Source organism: Aotus nancymaae, unplaced genomic scaffold (assembly GCF_030222135.1).
Source record: "Aotus nancymaae isolate 86718 unplaced genomic scaffold, 86718_ANA_hifiasm-v0.15.2.pri h1tg000040l, whole genome shotgun sequence".
Classification (NCBI taxonomy): domain Eukaryota; kingdom Metazoa; phylum Chordata; class Mammalia; order Primates; family Aotidae; genus Aotus; species Aotus nancymaae.
Window position 1 is genome coordinate 60,589,103 of NW_026988454.1, and position 24,277 is coordinate 60,613,379.

Sequence of the window (24,277 nt, forward strand, 5' to 3'; positions counted from 1 at the left end):
AAGACTTAAAATTGTACTGCCCTATAACCCTGTAGTAGTTTTAAAAGCATTTCATTCTTATTTGGAGGAAATATAAATTGTATTTTATAGGTGGTTATGGAGCTGCAGCTTTAAATATGAAGCGTGATCCTTTACACATTAGAGCCAGAGGAGAAGAATTTCCCCTGACTCTGGGTCGGGACGTCTCTGGTGTGGTGATGGAATGTGGCCTTGATGTGAAGTACTTCAAGCCTGGAGATGAGGTGAGTTAGGAAATGCCACTGTTCCTTTACTAAATGTGCATTCATTCTGTTTCTTTTGGAATTATATATTCTATGCTGATGACCTTTTTTCTTTTTTTCAACAAATGTCCCAAGCTTTGACTAGAACTGTCACTTTTTTGGTTCTGTTGTTAGATTTTTTCACAAACAATTCCAAAATATCCTGACTGTACTTGAGTTTTTGTTTTCTAAATTTAGTACTTAAGAAATGCAAGACTTTGAAATATGTAAGACTGAGGCTATTTTTTTCTTTGAAAGGGCCTTTAAATGACAATTTCTACCTTACGGATGGGATGGCTTTAAAATAGCTAAAGTTTGGTATAATCTCCTGTCACTTGTCCCTTTGAACTTTTGTACCAAGAAATTATAGTGAGTTCATAATCATAGCTAACACTGTTCTGGTTGCTTTTTATAAAATAACTCATTTAGTCCCTCTGAGGTAGATAAAGTTAGGCCCAGTTTACAGATGAGGAAGCCAAGCTATAAAGAGGTCTCATAGCTAATAAGTGGTGGAGCCAGGATTCAAACCCCAGAGATTGTGGTCTTACTGATACTCAAAGTAGTCAGTAAATGCAGCAGGATATGCTGGCATCTGCTTCTAGTGTGGTTTAACTTAATAAATCCAGAATCATACTAAGTAATAAATTTATATCATGAAAATGACACCCCTGCTTGGCATAGTGCTGACTTCTGTGTTTTTCACAGCACAGGGTATATATTAGGGAGCACCTTCATGCTTAGCTTTGGTCAGAAGATACCTACCTGTGTTTCTAATGAAATTGTCTGTGTGTGTGTGTGTTTCAGGTCTGGGCTGCAGTTCCTCCTTGGAAACAAGGCACTCTTTCAGAGTTTGTGGTAGTCAGTGGGAATGAGGTAACTTACCAACTCTACTGAAATGCATTAGAAAGTTTAAACAAAGACTGACAATATCTCTGAAATAAATTGGTTGTTTTTCAGATCTAGTTTATGTTTGATGGGCAGTTTCTAAAGAGATAAGATAGAATATAGGAATTGTGGAGAGATTAAAAAAAGTATTTCATGCCACTCAGTAACACTGCTTGCTAATGTAGTTATTTTTCTCTCATGGAGCATGGATTTGGAATGAGACCTAGAACCCCGCTGTGTTTGTTTCTTGGTTTTACGCTAGATAAATAGTTGAAAGCAGATATAGGCAGTGGAGAGGATGGATTAGTCATCAGTGGAGACATGGAAATATCCAGCAGTTTTGAATAACTTGAAAAACAGGAGTCTAATCAAATATGGTCAGGAGACCTGACAAATTGAATAGAGAGAAGTTAACATTAAGGAAATTGGCTACAGAAGGGAGGGCAGGAAGGGGAAAAAGGGTGTTTCTGAGATTAGAGAAAACCTAGAAAGATTTCTTTTCCAGAAAATGAGGGTAAAGGAAACAGCTGATCTCAAAAACTAATTAGGATGTGTTTTTGAGAGTTCATGGTTTATTTGGATTTATTTCGGGACTAACGAGAATATTGATGTGGTCTTTTTATAAACAATGAAGTAGTTATATCTAATAATATAGCTTATGTAACATTACTGAACCCCTGTGAGGCAAGTAGAGCTATTCTACACAATATTTATAGGGATAATCTTGGATTAGTGTGTGCATCAAACACTTAACTGAAATAATTTTATTGATTTATCTAAGAAAATACAGTTGACCCCTGAACAATGCAGGAGTTGGTGCACCTACCCCTGTGCTGTAGAAAATCCACCTACATCTTTTGACTCCCCCAAAACTTAACTGCTAATAGCCTACTGTTGCCCAAAAACTTTACCAATAACAAAAAGTCAACTAAGGCCGGGTGCGGTGGCTCACGCCTATAATCCTAGCACTTTGGGAGGCTGAGGTAGGTGGATCACACGGTCAGGAGTTCGAGACCAGCCTGGCCAAATATGGTGAAACCCCATCTCTACAAAAAATACAAAAATTAGCTGGACGTGGTGGCACAAGCCTGTAATCCCAGCTATTCAGGAGGCTGAGGCAGGACAATCACTTGAACGTGGGAGGTGGAGGTTGCAGTGAGCCGAGATTGCACCACACTGCACTCCAGCCTGGGTGACAGAGCGAGACTCCATCTAAAAAAAAAAAAAAAAAGAGTCAACTAACACATATTTTATATGTTATGTGTATTGTATACTGTAGTCTTACAATAAAGGAAGCTAGAAAAAAGAAAGTGTTATTAAGAAAATCATAAAGAAAAGTATACTTACAATTCATTAAGTGGATCATCATAAAGATTTTCATCCTTGTTGTCTTCATGTTGACTAAAAAGAGAAGGAGTAGGGAGAACGGGTTGGTTTTGCTGGTTTCAGAGGTAGCAGAGGCAGGAAATCCATGTATAAGTGGACTTGAGCAATTCAAACCCCTATTGTTCAAGGGTCAGCTGGATTCCTGTGAAGGTAAATGTGCTTAATCATGTTCATAGGTTTACAAGTCATTGCTTGTTTTTGACTGTTGTCTTCAAATGCAGGTTTCTCACAAACCCAAATCACTCACTCATACTCAAGCTGCCTCTTTGCCATATGTGGCTCTCACAGCCTGGTCAGCCATAAACAAAGTTGGTGGCCTGAATGACAAGAATTGCACAGGAAAACGGTAAGTGTATCAATCAGTGGCAGCATCTAAGCCTCTTTTCTTTCCTTCTGTAAGTTCCTTGCAGTAGATCTGTCAGAGCTTCGAAATTTAGGATCATTTACACGAACAGAGCTGTGCTAATATTTGAAAACAATTTCCAAAGAACTCTATTTGTGTCAGTTTGCGCTTTCTTAGTTTCATTCTGTAGATTCTCAGCCCCATCAATTGGGAATTTTTTTCACTGAGATGTGTGGATGGAATGGACTTTCGGAGTCTGAACCTTCTAAAATAATGCAAAATTTTATATGTGATTCTCTGGGAAGAAGCTCTATATCTTTTAATCAAATTCCTAGAAAGGTTAAGAATTGGCAAGGCGCAGTGGCTCACACCTGTAATCCTAGCACTTTGGGAGGCCGAGGCAGGTGGATTGTTTGAGCTCAGGAGTTCGAGACCAGCCTGGGCAACACGATGAAAACCCTGTCTTTACTAAAAATACAAAAAGTTAGCTGGGCATGGTGGCATGAACCTGTAGTCCCAGCTACTTGGGAGGCTGAGGCAGGAGAATCTCTTGAACCTAAGTTGCGGGGGCAGGTGTGGAGGTTACAGTGAGCTGAAATTGTGCCACTTCACTCCAGCCTGGGCAACAGAGCAAGACAACGTCTCCAAAAAAAAAAAAATTATCCCATAGAGTTTCTAAAGAATGATGTCAAGGTGAGGATGTTTTTTCCCTACTTTTCCCAGGAGTTATTTTCACTCTTGCATATGTCTATAAAGAGACTACAAAACTATTGAATATTCTTAAGTTCTCTCAGTCTCAATGCATAATATCCATTAGATCAGTTCTGATTCCCAGTGCCTTGGGCGAATGCTTATTTGGGTTAGTAGCAACACGGTGACCAGAAATGTCTCAGATGTACTTGAGTTTGTGTCTAGATTCTATTGCTTTCTGGCTAGGTGACCTACTCATTCACTTTTTTATGAGTTTTGTTTTGAAGGTTAAATGAGGTAATACACATTAAACTGGTGACAGTTTATGGCACATGGGAGGCACTTAGTAAATGGTGGTTACTATTGTTAGCAAGGAGATTATGGTATTCTTTGTATTTTAGAAAATTGCCATCATAGAGAAAACTGATGATTTTGTTTTCTGTTTAGAAAACTAGATACTAAGAACCATTTAATGATTGTAAGGAAGGAAAAAGCTGGAGGTCAAACTATAGTAAATTAAAATAACCTAGTTTTTTTTTATTACTAAGGATTATGCCGGTAACATAACTGAAGTCTGTGTCATTCTGTTCTATTGTTATGAAACATTGCACTTTACATTCAATGTGTTGGGTGATAGAGCATTAAATTTAATGCAAGTTTAATAGCTGTATTTTTGAAAGCTTGTGAAAGCTATTCATCTAATGAGGTGCTACCCTTTATCTTAGAATTCAAGGTAAATATTCTAAAGGTCAATCCTGCTTACTTTTTAAGCTATTGCAGCTTATCTTGCTTGAAGTTGTCGTTTTGGTCAACACTTTGTATAAATGAGATTGGTTTTGACCACATAGATTTTTCTAATAGTTTCCCTTAGTTAATAACCTTGCAAAAATCTTATTGAAGATTTTTAGACCTGTATTGTTATTGTAGACTCTGCAACAGCATTGATGTTTTATTGTTTTTTTTTCCCCTTAAAAACGTTAGGCTTTATATGCCTGCGTGACTATATGTGCACTATGGTTAGAGATCTCTCATTTCTTTTACTGGTTTAGGGCTCTCTCAACATACTTTTAATATACTGTAAAAAACAATATAGAAGATAAGAAAAAAATTAAAAATTTAGAGACAAAGATCTGTCTCTTCTCAGAGACATTGGTGTGAGTCCTCAGTTTATTGTTGGCTTTGTGTGTAATTCTTTGGTACTCTGTTATCTTCTGTTTAAGCAACAATGGCTTAGAAGTGGGAAATTGGAGCCCTGGGACCTATTCTGCCATTAACTAACCAGGTGACCACATGCTATTTATTTATGGTCTCTTTGTGGTTTCCTCTGAGTTAATGAGTATAGGACAGTGTAGGTTTTGAGGAGAGCTTTGAGAAATGGAAAGTTTTAGACCTTATTAGGTGATTATAGTTGTATTGAGTTGGGTCTGTATTGATTTAGCCACATGTTAACCAATCTAGAGTGAAACCCATTGCAAAGAGTCTCAATAACTCATATCACGAACTTCTGCTGCATTCACATGTTGTGACCTGTAGGACACATTTGTCCTGAGTGACTCAGTGAGCACAGTGAGATGTTGCTGTTAGTCCATTCAGGCTATTATGACAAAATAGCATAAACTGGTGGCTTAAAAACAACAGAAATGTGGCTGGGCGCAGTGGCTCACGCCTGTAATCCCAACACTTTGGGAGGCCAAGACAGGCGGATCATGAGGTCAGGAGCTCAAGACCAGCCTAGCCAACATGGTGAAACCCTTGTCTCTACTAAAAATACAAACGTTACCTGGGCGTGGTGGTGCATGCCTGTAATCCCAGCTACTCGGGAGGCTGAGGCAGGAGAAATGCTTGAACCAGGATCCAGGAGGTGGAGGTTGCAGTAAGCCCAGATTGCACCTCCAGCCTGGGCTACAGAGCAAGACTCCGTCTCCAAAAAAAAAAAAAAAACCAAAAAACAAAAATGTGTTTCTCACAGTTGTGGAGGCTGGGAAGCCTGAGATCGACGTGATGTCAGATTTTGTGTCTGGGGAAGACCAACTTTTTGGTTTTTAGACAGTGCTTTCTCGTATTCTGGAAGAGGTGAGGATATCTCTGGGGCCTCTTTTATAAGAGCACGAATCCCATTCATGAGGGTTCTGCTTGCTTGACTTAATCACTCCACCTTCTATTACCATCAGCCTGGGGGTTATGATTTCAGCATATGAATTTTGGTGGGACACAAACATTATAAACATTCAGACCAAAGCACTTGCTACTCTCAGAAATTTCGGTTTACTGAAATTACTACACATGGGTTATAATAATGGCCTACCTCTTTTAACTGTTTATTTGTGAGAATCACATGAGAGATGTGAGTACCTTAAAATACTGTAAAAATACTTTCAATGAAGAAATTCTGTAATGAGATTTTATTGTACTTAAACTCAGAAGTTTCAGTGTCCAAAGTGGATTTTCAATTTAGCTATTCATTGTGATTGATGGAGCATATTTTGGCTTCAATATGCTAAGCAATAACTGTTCTTTTTCTGTTAGCTACTGGCATTAAGACATGCTTTAGTCTGCACAAAGCAGGTCAGTGTTAGTTATCAAAGATGAATAACCTTTTTTTTCTAATCAGTTAATTTTTTAAAAAACCCAAACTAACAACAAAAAAAAAACACCTATCAGCACTTGGAAGATTTTTAGGATTTCTTTATAGTAAACAACTTATTTGAAATTAGGACAAATCTTTCTAAAGGTTCGATGATGTTTACCGTTTTTTCCCTTTGTTCTGTAGTTACTTTTCTGCAGCAGCTGAGTATCGGTGAACCAAGGAGATAGTTTCTTCTTGATGTTATATAATACTGCCATTTTGTCCACACATTGATATCATTAGAAAATGTCAAGTGAAAATTACTTCCTTTTTATCAGCCTGTCTATAGTTTCTTCATGATTTATTCAATGGGAACACGTAGATAACTTAGGGCTCTCAAGTAGAAATTTTTTAAAAAGTTGTTACAATCTGATTTTTTAAAATATGGTAAAATTTGATGGTTTTATTTATTGGTAGTGTCATGGGTGCACTTGAGTATTTCATGCTCTGCCTGAAATTCGTGTCTTGCCGGGAAAGTTGTACTTCACTCTGACAGAAGTATTAAAAGGTGTTAGGAAGCTGGGTGTGGTGGCACGCGCCTGTAGTCCCAGCTATTCCGGGAGGCTTTGGCAGGAGGATCTCTTGAACCCAGGAGGCGGAGGTTGCAGTGAGCTGAGATTGCACCACTGTACTCCAACCTGGGCGACAGAGTGAGACTCTGTCTCAAAAAAAAATAAAATAAAAAGCGCTGGGGGTTAGGAATTGAACTATTCCTTCTCCACAAAATAAATTTCACTTTTAAATTGTGTATACTTCAACTCAACAAAGTGAATTTAGGAATACTTCTTTACTTTTTTTTTTTGAGATTAGTCTTTATGTCAGTAAAATTTTGTCATGTAAATGTAAATTAGGTGTCTGATTAATTCTGTTATAGAATTAAAGAATTAGGCCCCAACTTGAAAAGATTGGGTTTACTCCCTACCAATATGCTTATATTAAAATGACAGCTTTCTTCTTTCAAATGCATTCTAAGGCCTGTTCTTCACCCACCACCACCTGTTTCTCCCCACTCCCCACCCCCACTACCCCTTTGGACTTTGGGTTTTCATTTGCGCCTGACTGGGTTGTATTGTTATCGGGGCAAGGGGAAGTACAAAGAAACTTGCTGTTTTTTTCCATGAACTAAGTATGGGGTTGAGGAGGATAGGATAGTGAGATTGGAGGCTCTGGCTTGGTCAGTGTGATGGAAATGAATTTTCCTTTGCTTCAGGGTCTGTTTTCCAGGGAGTTCTGCAGGGAGTGGTGGGGGGCTGGTGGGGGGGGCACTTAAAGGAATAGCAGAAACCTCACTCCTGGCAGTTTGTGTTTTACACAATAGCTTTCTAAATGGCTGGGTTAACTATTTTGTGAGGTTTAGAAGTCATTTACTCTTCAATGCACTGTAATCCAGCTTCTAACCTTGCCTTTCAATTGCAGCTGCCCTCACTGGGGTCATAGCTGACTTAAGTTGCCAGGCCCAAAGACATTTTTCAGTTCTTATTTGACCTCTTTGAAGTATCTGGCATTGATGACCACTTCCTAAATACTCACTTTTTGTATGGTCTCAGGGACATTAAGACTCTTAAGTTTTCTTTTTTGTTGTTTTTTGACCATTTCTTGTCATTTGTAGAAGCCCCCGCTTCTTCCTTCAGCCCTTTAAATGTGCTGTTTTCCCAGTTTCCACTCTATCCTTCCTTTCTGTTTCCCAGGGTTATCTCATCTACTCCCAGCTTCTGTTTATAGTTTGGTAACTTGCAGATCTGTATTTCTAACTCTAGCCTCTCACTGAGTTCCAGTTAGATGTTCTCTTTGTATCTCAAACTCAACTTGAGCAAAACAAGACTTACCCACTACCACCCCAACTCTTCCTCTGTAATCCTAATGTCAGTTAATTGTGGTTTACCCTAAGCCAAAGCCTGACATTGTTCATAAACCCTGCTCTCTCACCTTCCACTGCACAACTCATTATTGTGTCATGTAAAATGTAAGATTGTTGTCAAATTTGGAACAATGTCTTCCAAGTTCCTTTTATGTATAAGCTATAAGATTTGTGAACCCAAAATAGGCCGGTCTCAGCCAATTTAGAAAGTTTATTTTGTCAAGGTTAAAGACACACCTGTGACACCACCTCAGGAGGTCCCCGTGATAGGCACCCAAGGTGGTCAGGGTGCAACTTGCTTTTATACATTTTTAGGAAGACAATACATTCATCAATACATGTAAGATTTACATTGGTTTGATCTCCCGAAGGGTGAGACTTCTTGAAGAGGGGCGGGCTTCTAGATCATAGGTAGATTTAAAAATTTTCTGATTGACAGTTGGTTGAAAGATTTATTATCAGTAGAAAGGAATGTCTGGGTTAAGATAAGGGGTTGAGCTGGGCGTAGTGGCAAAAGCCTGTAATCCCAGCACTTTGGGAGGCCTTTGAGATGGGCAGAGGGCAGATCCCCTGAGGTCAGGAGTTGAAGACCAGCCTGGCCAACATCATGAAAACCCATCTCTACTAAAAATAGAAAAAATTAGCCAGGCATGGTAGTGCGTGCCTGTAATCTCAGCTGCTTGGGAGGCTGAGACAGGAGAATCCTTGAACCCAGGAGGCGGAGGTTGCAGTGAGCCGAGATCATGTCACTGCACTCCTACCTGGGCGACACAGCTAGTGAGACTCTGTCTCCAAAAAAAAAAAAGTAAGGGGTTGTAGAGACCTAGGTGTTGTCATGCAGATGAAGCCTCCAAGTAGAGAATAGGCTGTAAACATTTCCTATCTGATGTAAGGTCTGTTTTGATGTTAAAATGCTGCTGGGGTATAATGAGGCCTGCAACCCCCTCTTCCATCATAGTCAGAACTAGATTTTCAGGCAACTCTGAATGTCCTTGGCCAGGAAGAGGAGTCCATTCACATGGTTGGGGGGCCTTAGAATTTTATTTTTGGCTTATAGATTTCAAGGCATTTTATGTTTTCTTGTGCAGTGTATAAGCCTAAAATACTATCATATTTTAATCGACTATCCTGATTAACTAGTTTGTTGTTAACCTCTTCCATATAGTGATGTCTTGTAAATTCTTACATTCTTTTAATTGGAGGAATATTCCACAGACTAGCTTCCAGCTTTGTACATTTCAAACCTTGTTTAACTTTATTTCTCCTTCACTACTCACATGATCCTGTGCTGGGCGCAGTGATAAACAGCCTTAAGGAAATGCCATGTTGATTAGGTGAGTTGACTTAGAGGTAGGAAGAAATTCCTAGAAGGCATTTCTTAAACTAGGACAGCTAGGGATAACTTAACTCTATATAGAAGTGACTATGAAACCACATCAGTATTTTCCACTAAACCCCAAACAAATGTATTTCCAATCAACTTCCCTTTAGCCAGATCTAGTATCACCTGAGGAAAGCAAGACTGATGAGGAAGAGTGAAAAAAAGACCAATCTTAACTGACTGTGGTTAGCATATCTTTTACAAATTTTACAAAAACATATGTCTATGCAAATATATTGTTAGGGCTCCTCTGTGGGCCTTGTGTAAGTGAAGGGCTTTGGCCTCATTGGCTCCATGATGTAAGGTATATTGCTGAGTTAAAATGAGGAAATTGAGGCCAGTGTGAGAAAATGAGAATCCAGTTTATTCAGCTCCCGGGCGAGGTTCTGTGGTCCGGGAAGGGGCCAGAGAAGTCACACTGGGCTTCTCAGGGTGTGGGGTTTTATAGGGAGTGGAGGTAATTGATTGGTCTTTAGGGAAACAAAGAGCAGACAGTTTCATTGGTGAGTTTCATTGGTGAGGGGAAGTCAAGGTGCTGATGGGGCGAGCTGCCATTGGTTGCCAGGTGGGACTACTGGTGGGTTGACCGGCTGGGGAGGTCAATGTTAAGCTGCCATTGGATAAATCTTTGGCGGGCTTTTTAAATTTTGAAGGGGTCGAGTGAGGATTGCAGGAGTGGGTGTGTGGAGCCTGCATAGAGAGACCAGGTAGGAGTGGGTGTGGGGAGCCAGCATAGAGAGGCCAGCATGGGGAGAGATAAGTGTGTCAGCATGGAGAGGCCGGCACGGGGAGAGATAAGTGTGTCCATTTAACTCCCAGTGAGGCAGCCGGCCTTACATCCCAACCTTTTTGATGATATAGGACGCTGCTTCTCTCTGGCTACTTCCTGCTGAACGGGGGCGGAGTGGGGAGGTTAGTTGGCCGGTGCCTTGGTTGGGAGTTGGACATAGGGGTGAAGTAGCATCTGATTTATAGCCACTCTGGAGATTTTTTTATGCGTGCTTGTAAAAACCTGAGAAAGAACGGAGCTAACATTAGTAGAAGGCATACCACAATGAGGGGAACGATAACGGGAGCTAGCCAGGTAAATATGGGAGAATGCCACCAGTTAAGGGAAGAGCCCGGTGTATTCTGTTTCCTTTAGAAGTCTTCTTGGAGGCGGTAGAGAGTATTGACATTTTTTTTTTTTACTAGGCCTGTTTCGTTGATGTAATAGCAACACTGTTCCTGGAGAAATAGACAGGTACCTCCTTTTTCTGCCGTTAACAGGTTTAGGGCCCATTGGTTTTGGAGAGTTACCTGAGCCAGTGATATTATTTGCCACTGGAGGGATGCCAGAGAGGCGGCTGATGCCTTAATGGCCACACAGAGCTTGTCCTCCAGTTGAGCGGCCGAAGTGACGCTGTAGCCCATGGCTCCACTTCCTATTTCAGCTGCTGCTAGAGAGAATGCTAAAGAGAGGCTTATTACTATTGGGAAGAAGACTGTTTGTTTATCCTGGTGATTAGGGGACGGTGCAACGAGGGACAGGAACTCGGATTGTCCATATACTTCTAACTGTGGGACTAGGGTGACGGGAACACAGGGGAATGTGAAGGATGTTTTGATAACTTTGGTTAGGGTTCCATTACACTAAAAGTATTTCCCTGGAGGTGCATAAAGGGAAGATTTTACATTTACTGTGGTGTTGCACCTGAGGCTGGGGTTGTTAGCCGTCCTGTAACATAGAGAGAGAGACTGGGAGTGTATATTGAATAAGGGGATTCCTGTTAAGGTAGTGTTAGGTCCTGTGGGCGTTAGTGACAGGTTGAATCCGGTCCGGAGGGGAACTGCGGCTAAGGGGCGGGGGTTGTTAAGAGAAGCACATAAAAAGCAGTGAGCGAGGTTTACGGTTTTGGTTAAGTTTAACTTGTTGGCTCCCTGCTGTACTAGAGTTAACTAGGAGAAAGGATGAGAGGTGTTATTTGAGGATTTGATTTGGTTAGTTAGGGTGGCTTTATTTTTAGGATTGTATGGCTCACAGAGCCAAGTTGTTTTATAACTTTAGGGACAATGCAGGTATAGGACTGGAATATTGGCTATGTTTCCTGGGGGTATTTTTGGCTGCCGCATACAAGGGCTTAGCCAGAGTAGCGACGTTAGGAATTCAGTGACAAAAAAATCCCACAAATTTTAGAAAGGAGAGGATTTTGTTAGCTGTTTTGGGGGGCTGCAGTGCAAGTAGTGCCTTTTGACGGTCTGTTCTTAAGCCCTTAGTTTGGGGAGTAAGGTGAATATTTAAATAGATTACTGAGGTGACCGACAGCTGTGCTTTGGAGGGGGATATCCAGTATTCCCTAGACCCAAGGAAATTAAGGAGAGCAGCAGTATGCTGCCGTGACATGGAGAGGGAAGGGCTGCAAAGCGGCAAGTCGTCCACGCACTGTAAGAGGAGACTAGGCTGAGGGGGGCAAGAGATTAGGTTAGCTGCTAATGCTTGTTTAAATATGTGAGGGCTGTTTCTAAAGCCCTGGGGCAGGACTGTTTAGGTTAACTGCTGCGAGAGGTTAGTGTCTGGATCGGTCTGAGGAAATAGGACTTAGGGTGAAGAGGAATGGTAAAGAAGGCGTCCTTGAGGTTAAGGACTGTAAAATGAGAAGTAGTGGAGGGAATGTTTGATAATAGTGTGTATGGATTGGGAACTACAGGGTGGAGGGGAATTACTGCCTCATTGATAAGGCACAGGTCCTGAACCAGGTGAAAGCCGCACGGCTTTTGGACTGGCAAGATAGGAGTGTTGCAAGGGGAACTAGTAGGAATAAGGAGTCCCTGTGCTAGGAGTTAGGTGATAATAGGCTTTAGGCCCTGGCGGTGGGTTTTTGAGATGGGAAACTGAGGACGTGAGGGAAAGTGGGTAGGATTTTTAAGAAGTATCTTAGCTGGCGTGTGATGTCTGGCCACTACAGGCTTAGAGGTATTTTATACTAAGGGATTAACTACATTAGGAGGGATAGGGGGTTGAGACAAGGGGTTGAGCCTGGGCATAGGGTCCATTAGGAGGGGCAGTAGGAGGTGAGTGGGTGATGGGTTTGAGTATGGGGGCCAGTAAGTTGGAGAGTGGCCCCCACAGTTTGGAGAATATTTTGTTTTAATAGGGGAACTGGGCATGAGGGTATGATTAGAAAAGAGTGAGAAAAGGGGTGTTTTTGGAGGACACAGGCTAAAGGATGAGTTTGATTAGGGTAGGAAGGCTCTTTATTAATTCCCATAACTGAAACTTGGGAAGGTATACTAGGCCCTGAGTAGGAAGGCAATACAGAATAGGCAACCCCCATGTCCATTAAGAAGGAAATGGACTTACCTGCTCTTCGTAGCGTTACCCTGGGCTCGGCAAAGGTGATGGGGGTCTCCGAGTTCAGGCTATGTCAATTATCCATGAGGCCAAGGAGTTCAAGCGAAGGGACTGCATTCTTTGGACTGGCTTGCCCCTCACATGGAGATGCAGGGGGTGAGCCTATAGTCCGGAATGGGCAGTCTACCTTCTAGTGTCGAGTTGATTTGCAGATCGGACAGGGTCCAGGAGGTGGATGTGGACAGGGGCACTGCCGGGTCCAGTGTCCCTCTTGGCCACATTTGAAGCAGGGCCTGAGCACGACCTTTGAAGCAGTTTGGGCGGGTCCTAGGGGACCTTTTTGGAGGAACTTTGAGGAGTTTCCCCCACCAGATGCTGGGCGCGCTGCCGGCCTTAGGGCTGCTACGATAGCTTGGGTTTGGAGGCTTACCCGTTGCTGTAAATGGGCCTGGTGGATGGCCTTAGCCTTTTTCTCCCGGCCATTAAAAACTTTAAATGCCTAGTTTACCAGGTCTCATATGGGAGTTTGGGGGGCTCTCCTCTGCTTTCTTTAGTTTTTTTTTTTTAATGTTTGGTGCTGACTGGGAGATAAAATGGGCCACTAGGAGGGTGGTTCTGGCTGGGGAGTCTGGGTCTACTTGGGTATGCAGGACTATAACGTTGGTTAATTGATTAAGGAAGGCAGCTGGGTTTTCAGTAGGACCCTGGGTTATTTTATGCAGCTTATTATAATTAACTATCTTATGAGCTGTGACTTGCATGTTTGCTAGGAGTTACTGCAGAATTTGGTCTTGGCGGTGGTGGTTATTTTTATTAGGAGTAAGGGTAGAGGACAGAATTACATAAATGTTGTGCTAGGTTAAGTTATAGGCTTGAGTGAAATAGGGAAATTTTTTAGTATAAACAGTAGGATTGGTGGAGAATGACCTTAGGCGTTTCTTAATGGTGGACAAGTTAGAGAGAGAGAAAGGAACGTGTACCTGGACTACACCCTCTGTTCCAGCCATCTTGTGGAGAGGACAAAGGAGGGAGTTCTCATCAGTGGACACGCCGTGCAGGTGAATGTGAGCACTAGTGGGTGGGGTTACATTAGGACTTGGGAGGGCAGGAGGTGGCTGGGGTTTTGAAAGGGGAGGAGCAGAAGGGATTTGAGATTCGGTATAGAGGGGACAAAGGGGGGAACCCCCATTGGTGGGAGCGCTGTGTGAACGAGTGTGGGCACTGACCAGAGAGGTTAAGACCTGGGGAAGTGGGAGGGGTTTGGGGTTCTGCATAGGGTGGAGGATTATTAGGTCAGGTTGGGGGTAGGGAGAGTTTTTTTAGGCAAGTTGGGATCAGAGAAGGAGGAGGAGGAGGTCGCTTGTGGGGCTGAAGGCTGTTTGGGTAAGTCCTTTGCTAGGAGCACCTGAGCTGTAGTACAAGAAGAACAGAGGTTGGGGTGGGTGCGGAGATACCAGAATGCTTGGATGTAGGGAACCTCGGCCCACTTGCTGTTCCTTTGGCAAAAATTGTTTAAATTAGTGAGGATATTAAAGTTAAGCGTGCCCTCTGGAGGCCACTTGAACTGGTTGTTTAGCGGATACTGTGGCCAGGCTACAGTGGAGAGGAAGAGTAGCCTTTTCTTTTTTTATAGAGAGGCCCAGCTTGGGTAGGTTTAGAACTAGGCATCCCAGTGGTGACTTAGGGTTTGGGTGGGATTTCTGGTTACCCATGATTTTTTCTTTTCTTTCCTTTTCTTTTTTTTTTTTTTTTCTTCTTTTTGTGAAACAGGAGGATTTTATTAAGGTGGCTACCGGCTTAGCAGATTAGCATCTTAATATTAAGCACTTAACAAAGACAGGGCTTGGCTTTTTATACATGAAGTACACAGTGGCACTAAAACAAATTTGCAGGCGTAGAACAAAGGCAATTTATTAAGCAGTAATAGGTACTTAACTTAGGCTTACATGTGATAGTTGCTATGTGACCCAGATGTTTGCTATCTGTAGAGCGCAAGGATTTTAGCACAGGCCTTATCTATTTCTTTTTGATACAGTGTTTAGAAAGCTAGAGTCCTGCCTGCTTGGGCATTTTTTATGACCTTCACTGTAGAAACTTACAGTTATTAGCAATAGAGAACAAGAATACAAGAATTTGTAAACTTATAAAACTTGCAAAGGAGGATACAATTTTACTGGAAGGGAAAAAACTCACTCACACACTCACTCAGGAACAGAAGGAGAAACAGAAAGAGAAATTGAAAATATTTAAACGGGAGCTGACTTGCCAAAGGGCAAGTTTTGGGGTTAGGAGCCGAGGTCTAATCCAGGCCTTAAGGGCCTGGAGGAGTAAACAGGGCTTCTGGTCACCCGAGCCTCACTTGCTGCTGCGGAGATGACCGGTAGGCGTCCCGGACGGCACTACCAGACACCGGAGAGGGTTCAGGAAGAAGGGGACATCTCCCTCAGGTTCCTGACCCTTACGGGGGGAAGACAAGAGCGTAGGGACGTCTCCTCTACACTCAGGTCCTCGGGACGGAGCTGGGGCCCTGAGCCCTCAGCTGAACGGAGCCGGGGCTCTGGGCCCACGGCAGAAAGGAGTCCCTGACGTGGCCGCGGTTACAGACAGGGAGTCCAGAGGCAAGCAGCGGGAGAGGCTATGGGTAACAGAAGTGTTACCTTGCGGCGGAGTGGCTCCCTGGTCCAGCTTCAGGTGGAGGAGTCGGTTTCCCCCTTAGGAGGGGGTTTCACAACCCCTCCCAGGTTTCGGCACCAGCTGTAAGGAATGTTGCTGAGTTAAAATGAGGAAACTGAGGCCAGTGTGAGAAAATGAGAATCCAATTTATTCAGCTCCCGGGCGAGGTTCTGTGGTCCGGGAAGGGGCCAGAGAAGTTGCACTGGGCTTCTCAGGGTGTGGGGTTTTATAGGGAGTGGAGGTAATTGATTGGTCTTTAGGGAAACAAAGAGCAGACAGTTTCATTGGTGAGGGGAAGTCAAGGTGCTGATGGGGCGAGCTGCCATTGGTTGCCAGGTGGGACTACTGGTGGGTTGACCGGCTGGGGAGGTCAATGTTAAGCTGCCATTGGACAAATCTTTGGCGGGCTTTTTAAATTTTGAAGGGGTCGAGTGAGGATTGCAGGAGTGGGTGTGTGGAGCCTGCATAGAGAGACCAGATAGGAGTGGGTGTGGGGAGCCAGCATAGAGAGGCCAGCATGGGGAGAGATAAGTGTGTCAGCATGGAGAGGCCAGCATGGGGAGAGATAAGTGTGTCCATTTAACTCCCGGTGAGGCAGCCGGCCTTACACATGGTAAATCCTTCTCTGACCACACTGCTTCTGTCACATGCCCTATTGTCACCCATCACAAGCATTTCTTTTCTCTTTTGTTGTTTTTGGAGATGGAGTCTTGCTGTGTCACCCAGGCTAGAGTGCAGTGGCATGAACTCGGCTCACTGCAACCTCCACCTCCCGGGTTCAAGCGATTCTCCTGCCTCAGCCTCTGAGTAGCTGAGATTACAGGTGGCCGCCACCATGCCCAGCTAATTTTTGTATTTTTAGTAGTGACAGGGTTTCACCATGTTGATCAGGCTGGTCTCAAACACCTGACCTCAGGTGATCCACCTGCCTCAGCCTCCCAAAGTGCTGAGATTACAGGTGTGAGCCACTACGCCCAGCCCATCACAAGCATTTCTTCCCTCTGTCTGCTTCTGTATAAGATTGAAGGAACCAGTGATTTGGGACAGTTCCCACTGCCTATCCCATTTGAGGGGATACACTCCTAGTACCCCTGGTTGAAATTCTGAATACACTTCAGATAACAAAGCCATTGTTATCCTGTGTTTAAAGTTGTTTGTTGATTATGGGTTAACTAAACCTTCATAAATGGCTTACCCTGCCACCTTACCAAGATATATAAATAACTTTGTTTTCTTGGGAAAATGTGTTTAAATTTCTAAACAATTAATTCAAACACAAACTCTTCGTAAATTGGGGAATGTCAACATGAATTATAGAGGCTTAGAAGAAGAGGACACACAAATCTAGGCAATCTTGGTCTCCTTTGGTTGATTTGTTTTATAGCTATATTTTTCCACTTAGATTAAGTTTCTCACTCACTTTAAGACAGTAAACCTGGCATATCATGCTAAAATACTTTGCTATCTTTTATCCATTTTCCCCCAGATTTAAAAGTAGTGTGTGTTTCAGAACCTCCATAAGGCTGAGAAATAAAAGTAGTGTGTGAAGCTGAAAGATGAGATACATTTTCAGCATAATCTTTATTTCTTAAAACCATTTGTTTCTACTGATGGTCGATTTTATCATATTTAGATCATCTTTGTTTCTAAATCATTAGGATTTAATAGATGACACTCTAATCTTATAATGTGGCTTTTTTTTCACCTTAAATCTGGGACAATCATGAATGCCATATATTTCTGTTAGAAAGGTGGAGAAACAAAACATAAGTTTAAATTAGATGGAAAGCACCTGTTCTGTTTCATTGACTCCTAGAGTACACTTCTGTCATCATCATTTCATAGGTGACAAATCTGAGTCCCAGGGATTCCATGAGAGAGTTGAGACCTGAACCCAGGACTGTAGATACCCAGCCCTGGCATTCAAAGATTTTTGGGGTCAAGTCAGAATATAGAAACTTGAAGATGATTCTCTACTTCTGGATGTCCTGCTGTTTTGTAGCATGTTTCTTTTTTTTTTTTTTTTAATTTGTAAGGCAGCTAAGGTATTGGTGCCCTACCTCATAAGATTACAATACTGAAAACTGTGATTGTAGAGGACTTAGGTGCCCAAATGCCAAATAAAAAGTGACCAGTCCTGGAAAAGAAGCCAACATTGCTTCAGTGTTTTAATGTAAGTTTAGAGAGAATTCAGAGATTAGATAGAAAGGACAGGGCAAGTTAGATTTTAGGCTTTAAGAATGCCTAAGTAGTGTAATACTTATTCATATGTTCCTCATATTTAAAAAATATCTGTCACTAGTATAATCCCATCTGACTTCCAAAGAAGCTCTATATGTGTACTTAAGAAAAAATAGAGGCACACAATGAAAAACCTTGGCAATTTTGAATAACAGTGCTTTTTTCAAGTAGTGTCTTTCTGTACACTTTATGTAAACCAACAAATAGAGCACAAGTTTCTTCACTATCACAAATAGGCTTTTACATCAATGAGATTTGAATATATAGTGTGGCCATTACAGTAAGCTAGGTAAAAAGTATTCCCCACTGTGTAGGACTTAAGCAAAGGGCCACTGGGAGGTCAGCAACAGCAGTAGCTTCCCTTTGCATTGAACGTGCTGTGAAGAATACAACAAGAAAGATTAGTTCATCCACAAGACTTCAGACCTTAGAAGACCAACTGGCTTATTGTTGGCTTGAAAATTTATTTTGCCTACTGTCCTTTTGGGGACTTTGAAGAAAGATATGGGCCCTGGTTGAACCTGCACAATATGGAGTTTACAGGACCAAAAAACGATGTGTCCTCAGGGCTTCTTTACAAGCTAACAGCGCTTCATTCATTGGGCCTGCTCCTTCCTGCTTTTGCACTTGGAGTTGCCATCATGTGGCAGCACGAGGAACTGAAGCTGCTATTGCAGAACCACTCCGGCTAAGCCCTGCTGCGTAAAATACAGTTTTGCTTTTTTATTTGAGGGAATGTCATTACTTTTGATCAGGAGTTATGGGGAAGAGATAAACTAACAATAATGAGTTTGGAGATGTATTTGGCAGTTGGATCCTGAAGTAGCCTTTATAGTTATTATCCAGCATTCACAGGGAGAGAATTAGAAATTATTTTCAAGCTTTTCTTTGCTGGAAGAAACGTTAATGCAGTCTTTCAAGTAGCCAGGCGATCCCCTCACTTGAGGTAGTAGCATTTGTTGCCTTGATTGTAGGGCATATACTGATTGGATGATTTCTTTTTTCCTTTTTTTAGAGACAAGGTTTCACTGTCACCCAGGCTGGAGTACAGTGGCACAATCAAAGGTCACTGCAGCCTCAAACTCCTGGGCTCAAGCCATCCTCCCACCTTAGCACCACCATGCCTAGATAATTTATTTTTTATTTTTTGTAGAGATGTGATCTCATTATGTTGTCCAGGCTGGTCTTTAACTCTTGGGCTCAAGCAATCTTCCTACCTCAGCCTCCCAAAGTGCGGGATTATAGGCGTAAGCCATGGTGTCTGGCCACGGATGATTTTTAAAGTCAAGAAACTTTAATCAGGCATCTGCTACATCCAGGGTACTGTGGCCAGTGCAGGGCATAATAGGAGGTCTCTGACCTTAAGAGCTTGCAGAATAGGTTGGGAAGTAGGATGTGTGACACAGATAACAAGTTCCAGGCTATGTTAAGGGTATTGTAGAGTAAAACTGGGACTTGGGCCTTCAAGGGAAGGAAGCCAATATGCACACAATGTTGAGGGAAGAGTGAGGGGGAACAGGGTCTCGGAGGAAGAGAGTTCCATTCAGGAAATAGTGAGAGGGAAAGTTGGGGAGTGGAGATAATACATTGTGAGGAACTTAAATGAGAATTTGACTAGCAACACTTCTATAAGAATGGACAAAAGTCAGAGGGTAAAATATTTCATGGGGGATTAATTTTTGGATGTATCTGTGAAGCAGTTTTAATACTTTTTTCTCTCATTTAGGAAGTACTAAAGCTATGTTTGAATTGTTGGGGCAAAAGGTACTTTACCTCTGCCCTCCGAAGGTTCTATAACTGAGTCTGCTGAAATAAACTGATAATAGATTAACAGGAGAAAAGTCATACATACCTATTTATTTCCTTTCATTATTAGTTGATATGTAATAATTGTACACATTTATGGGGTATAGTATATTTCAGTACATGGATACCATGTGTAATGATCAAATAAAACAATCAGCATGTCCTTCAAGTCAAGTCAAACATTGATTATTTCTTTGTGTTGGGAACATTAAAAATCCTCTCTTCTAGTTTTTTGAGAGTATACAATAAATTATTATTAACTATATTCACCCTGTAGTTCTGTGGAGTACTAGAACTTATTCTTCCTATCTAGCTATAATTTTCTATTTGTTAACCAACCTCACCCTGTTCTTCCCTCCCTGCTAACCTTCCCAGTGTCTGATAAACCACAATTCTACTCTCTGCATCTGTGACCTCAACCTTGTCTAGCTCCCCCTTGAGTTAAAACATGGTATTTATCTTCTTGTGCCTGACTTATTTCACTTAACAGAATATCCTCCAGGCTCATCCCTGTGGCCATGAATGACAGAATTTCATTCTTACCTTTTTATGGTCAAATAGTATTACATCATATATATATACCATATTTTCTTTATCCGTTTATCTGTTAATGGACATTTAGGTTGATTCATTCTTGGCTATTGTGAACAGTGTTGTATTAAACGTGGGAGTGCAGCTATGTCTTTGATATACTGATTCTCCTTCCTCTGGGTAAATACTCAGCATTAGGATTTCTGGATCTTATGGTAGTTTTACTTTTAGGGAAAGCTTCATACTGTTTTTCATATTGGCTATACCAGCTTACATTCCCACCAAAGGTGTGTAAGAGTCCCCTTTTCTCTGCATCCTTTCCAATATTTATATTTTTTGTTTTTTTTTTCTGTATGGAACCCTTCACAAATTTACATGTCATTCTTGCTCAGAGACCATGCTAATCATCTTTGTGTCAATCCAGTTTTAGTATAGGTGCTGCCTAAGCCAGCCCTGTTTTTTGTCTTTTTGGTTATAGCCATTCTAACTATGGTGAGATATCTCATTGTGGTTTTAATTTGCATTTCCCTGATTATTAGTGATGTACAGCATTTTTTCCTATGCTTGGCCATTTTTCTTTTTTTGAGAAATGTCTGTTCAGATCCTTTGTGCATTTTAAATTGAATTACTGGTTTTTTTTAATTGTTGTTGAGTTTTTTGAGTTCCTTATATATTCTGGATAGTAGTCCTTCATTGGTTGTAGAGTTTGGATATACTTTCTCCTATTCTACAGGTTGTCTCTTCATTGGTTTCATCTGCTGAACAGAGCTTTTTAGTTTGATATAATCCTATTTATTAATGTTTTTGTTGCCTGTGCTTTTGAAGTCTTACCTATAAAATTTTTGCCTGTATTTCCATATGCTTTCTTCTAATAGTTTTGTTTTGGGTTTTATGTTTAAGTCTTTAATTCATTTTGAGTTGGTTTTTATATATGGTGAGAAATCGGAATCTATAGTTTCCATTCTTCTGCATATGGATACCCAATTTTCTCAGCACCAATTATTGAAGAAATTATCCTCTCCCCAACATAAGTTATTGTAGCCTTTGTTGTAAATTAGTTGGCTATCAATAGTTGGATTTATTTCTGAGTTCTTTATTTTGTTCCATTGGTCCATGTGTCTGTTTTTATACTAGTACCATGTTGTTTTGGTTATTGTAGCTTTGTGGCATAGTTTGAAGTCAGAAAGTGTGTGTGATGCCTCCTGCTTTTTTATTTTTGTGCATATTGTTTTGGTTATTCAGGGTCTTTTGTGGTTCCATGCAAATTTTAGGATTAAGAAAAAATTCTGGGAAGAATGTCATTGGTATTTAAATAAGGCTTGCATTATGTCTGTAGATTGCTTTGGGTGGTTTGGTCATTTTAACAACATTTATTTTTCCTATCCATGAGCATAGGATGTCTTTACATTTTTTTGTGTTCTCTTCAATTTATGTGTTTATTTAATTTATATGTATTTTTTTTGAGGCAGGAAGGTCTTGAACTCCTGAACTCAAGTGATCCTCTTCAGCCTCCCAAAGTGCTGGGATTAGAGGCCTAAGCCACCGTGCCCAGCCCTCTTCAATTTCTTTTATCAGTGTTTCTAGTTTTCATTATATAAATCTTTTACCTCCTTGGTTAAATTTATTCCTAAGTGATTTTTGTGTAGCTATTGTAAATGAAATTGATTTCTTTTTCAGCTAGTTCATTGTTGGTATATAGAAATGCTACTGATTTTTACATTTTTATTTATATGTATTTATTTTAAAAAATTCTTTTGACGACAAAAAATTCTTTTTGACCCAGGCTGGAGGGCAGTGGCACAATCTTGGCTCACTGCAACCTCTACCTTCCTGGGCTCAAGCAATCCTTCTACCTCAGCCTCCCAAATAGCTGGGAATACAGGTGTGTGCCACCATGCCCAGCTAATTTTTGTATTTAGTAGAGATGAGGTTTTACTGTGTTGGCCAAGCTGGTTTTGAACTCCTGGAATCAAGTGATCCGCCTGTCTCAGCCTCCTGATTATGGGTGTCAGCCACTGCTCCTGGCTGCTACTGATTTTTGTATGTTGATTTTGTATTGTGCTACTTTAATGAATCTGTTTATCAGTTCTAAGAGGTTTTTGGTTGAGTCTTTTGTTTTCTCTATATATAAGATCGTGTTATCTGCAAAGGGGGACAATTTGATATCCTCTTTTCCAATTTGGATGCCCTTTATTTCTTTCTCTTGTCTAATTGCTCTGGCTAATACTTCTAGTACTTTTTCCTGTAGATGTATCTGTTGTGTTGTTTGAGTAGAGTGCTTTGGCTTTGTTCCTGGGTGAGCACAGTCATATAGTCTCTCTATGATTTCTGGGTGACAAACAGCCATCAGTGGTGTCAGTGAATTCCTCAGTGGCTTACGCTGTAGTTTGTGGAGGCTGTTGGGTGCTTTTGTTGGACACAGGGATGCTGGGCAATCTGGTCCTCAGGTCACTAGGTGACACATGTGGCTACATGGCATTCCTGCTGTTGGTGTGGGTGGCAGGCTTTTAGTATACTAGTCCTCAGGACCCTGGTCAATGTGCCTGAGGGCTAGCAGTGGTGGTTGTGGGCTCTGGGTGAACTGGTCCTCTAGTCTCTGCACTGAATGCATGGCTATATGGCAGCTGTACGTCCGGAGGGGTGGGGTCACTGTCAGGGTTGGTGGCAACAGACCTGGGCAGGTAATAATGTCCAGGTGCATGGAAGTCACACATGGTATGAAACTTGAAGAAGGGCCAAATAGGTGATGCCTAAATACCCTCTTCATAGGGGAGAGGGAAGGGGAATTTGTAGGCAGTTTTGGAGGAAGAGTAAATTATTTTGAAGGGAGATGATTGGGCCCAAAGAACAGACAATAGCCTAGGACAAAATTCACCTGATCTATGGCTGTGGCATCTACTCTAGTCTTGTTTCATGTGAGTTAATTTTCTGTGTTCGATAAGAGTATAGGGAGGGGTCCCAAGAAAATAGCATTCCTTCTGAGAGAACTTCAGAGAAACCCTCTCTTTGCACTTCAGGAGAAACAAAGGGATGAGAGACCGTGGCTGGGAGTGATTAGAGAAGGTCAGAGAGACCTTCATTCTGAGGCTGCTCCTTTACTTCAAAGTACTGAGCATGTCAAAGTGCTATACTTTGGTTTGTTTTCTGAGCCCCAACAGGATCTTTAAAATTTCTTCTATTCTTTATAATTTTGGAAATTATAAATCCTTCTAGAAGGAATACAATTTGCCAGGAGACTTGTTTTAATTACGTTTAATGGTTTTAATTTCAAAGGGAACAACTGGCTCAGATATTTTAGTAGTAACTTTTGAGCTATAAATAAGAGTGACAAACAGCCTTCTGTGATTTGGGCAAGATAGAAAAAAATGAAATGAAACTAGGGTTAAGGTTATAGAGAGAATGCATGTTCCAAGATTTGGTGTACTTGATAGAGATAGGGGGCAAAATTCCCTGCACTTTCCAGCAGCCAAGGCAATAGGGACCCACAGTAGCAGTTACTCAGTTTATGGTGACGTTAAATAGGACAGATACTCCTACCACTTAGTGTTCAGAAAAATGTTTTTTTTTGTAAGCCATCATAAAGAGACTTCTCATGAAGAATTCTGTCAACCATATCCTCTTAGCTAATACAGTATCAGATATCAATCCCTTTTTATAATGTCCCTCAGCCTTGATCAGTAGTGTGACACCAAAGTACAGTACAAATAATTTTCTGGGGACTTGAAACTATTCAGTCCAAGTAGGCAATTCTTTGAAGCTCTACCTTAATTTAAGAATAAAACATAACAGCATGTAAAGCAGTTTCTTGACCGGTGATTCTCTTTCGGATTGCACACTTCTTTGGGAAATGGATGATAGATCTAGATTTCTTTCCTTCTCAGTGCACATATGCATAATCACACACATTTTACGTGTTATTTCAGGAAATTCACAGTTTCAGAGAGTTCATAATCCCTTACCCTATCCCTCACCTCCTCACCCTTGTCCCACCCCAACCCTCCTGCCCTGACTGATCCAGGCTGAGCACCCTGGTCTTCAGGGCTGTCATGAGTAAACATGGTAAGAACATGCAGTATGGAGATGGTTGGGCTGGTTGAACACATTCCTCTGCTTTAACAGGAAGCCATTTTGAGGTTGGGAATTGATTTTCATTTATAAAAGTTGATGAACTTGACAGGACATGTCTTAACAAAAGATGTTTATTTCTCTTTGGTGGGAATATAGTCAGGAATGTGATTTTTCTTAGAGAACAGCTAAGCATAACAA

General features: G+C 41.5%; 1 protein-coding gene and 1 non-coding gene across 8 annotated transcripts in view; one reads left to right on the top strand and one right to left on the bottom strand.

The window, feature by feature from the left end:
* Positions 1-24,277, top strand: part of RTN4IP1 (reticulon 4 interacting protein 1) — a 73,284-nt gene that overhangs the window by 9,430 nt on the left and 39,577 nt on the right. For all 7 annotated transcript variants that reach the window (XM_064360810.1, XM_064360807.1, XM_064360808.1 and 4 more), the window contains exons 2-4: positions 91-242; positions 1,065-1,133; positions 2,753-2,877. In XM_064360810.1, coding sequence (XP_064216880.1) covers positions 91-242; positions 1,065-1,133; positions 2,753-2,877 — 346 coding nt within the window. The remainder of the gene's footprint in view (positions 1-90; positions 243-1,064; positions 1,134-2,752; positions 2,878-24,277) is intronic.
* On the bottom strand, positions 20,359-20,465 carry LOC135268546 (U6 spliceosomal RNA). Its single transcript, XR_010336855.1, has one exon. It is a non-coding gene; the product is annotated as a U6 spliceosomal RNA (small nuclear RNA).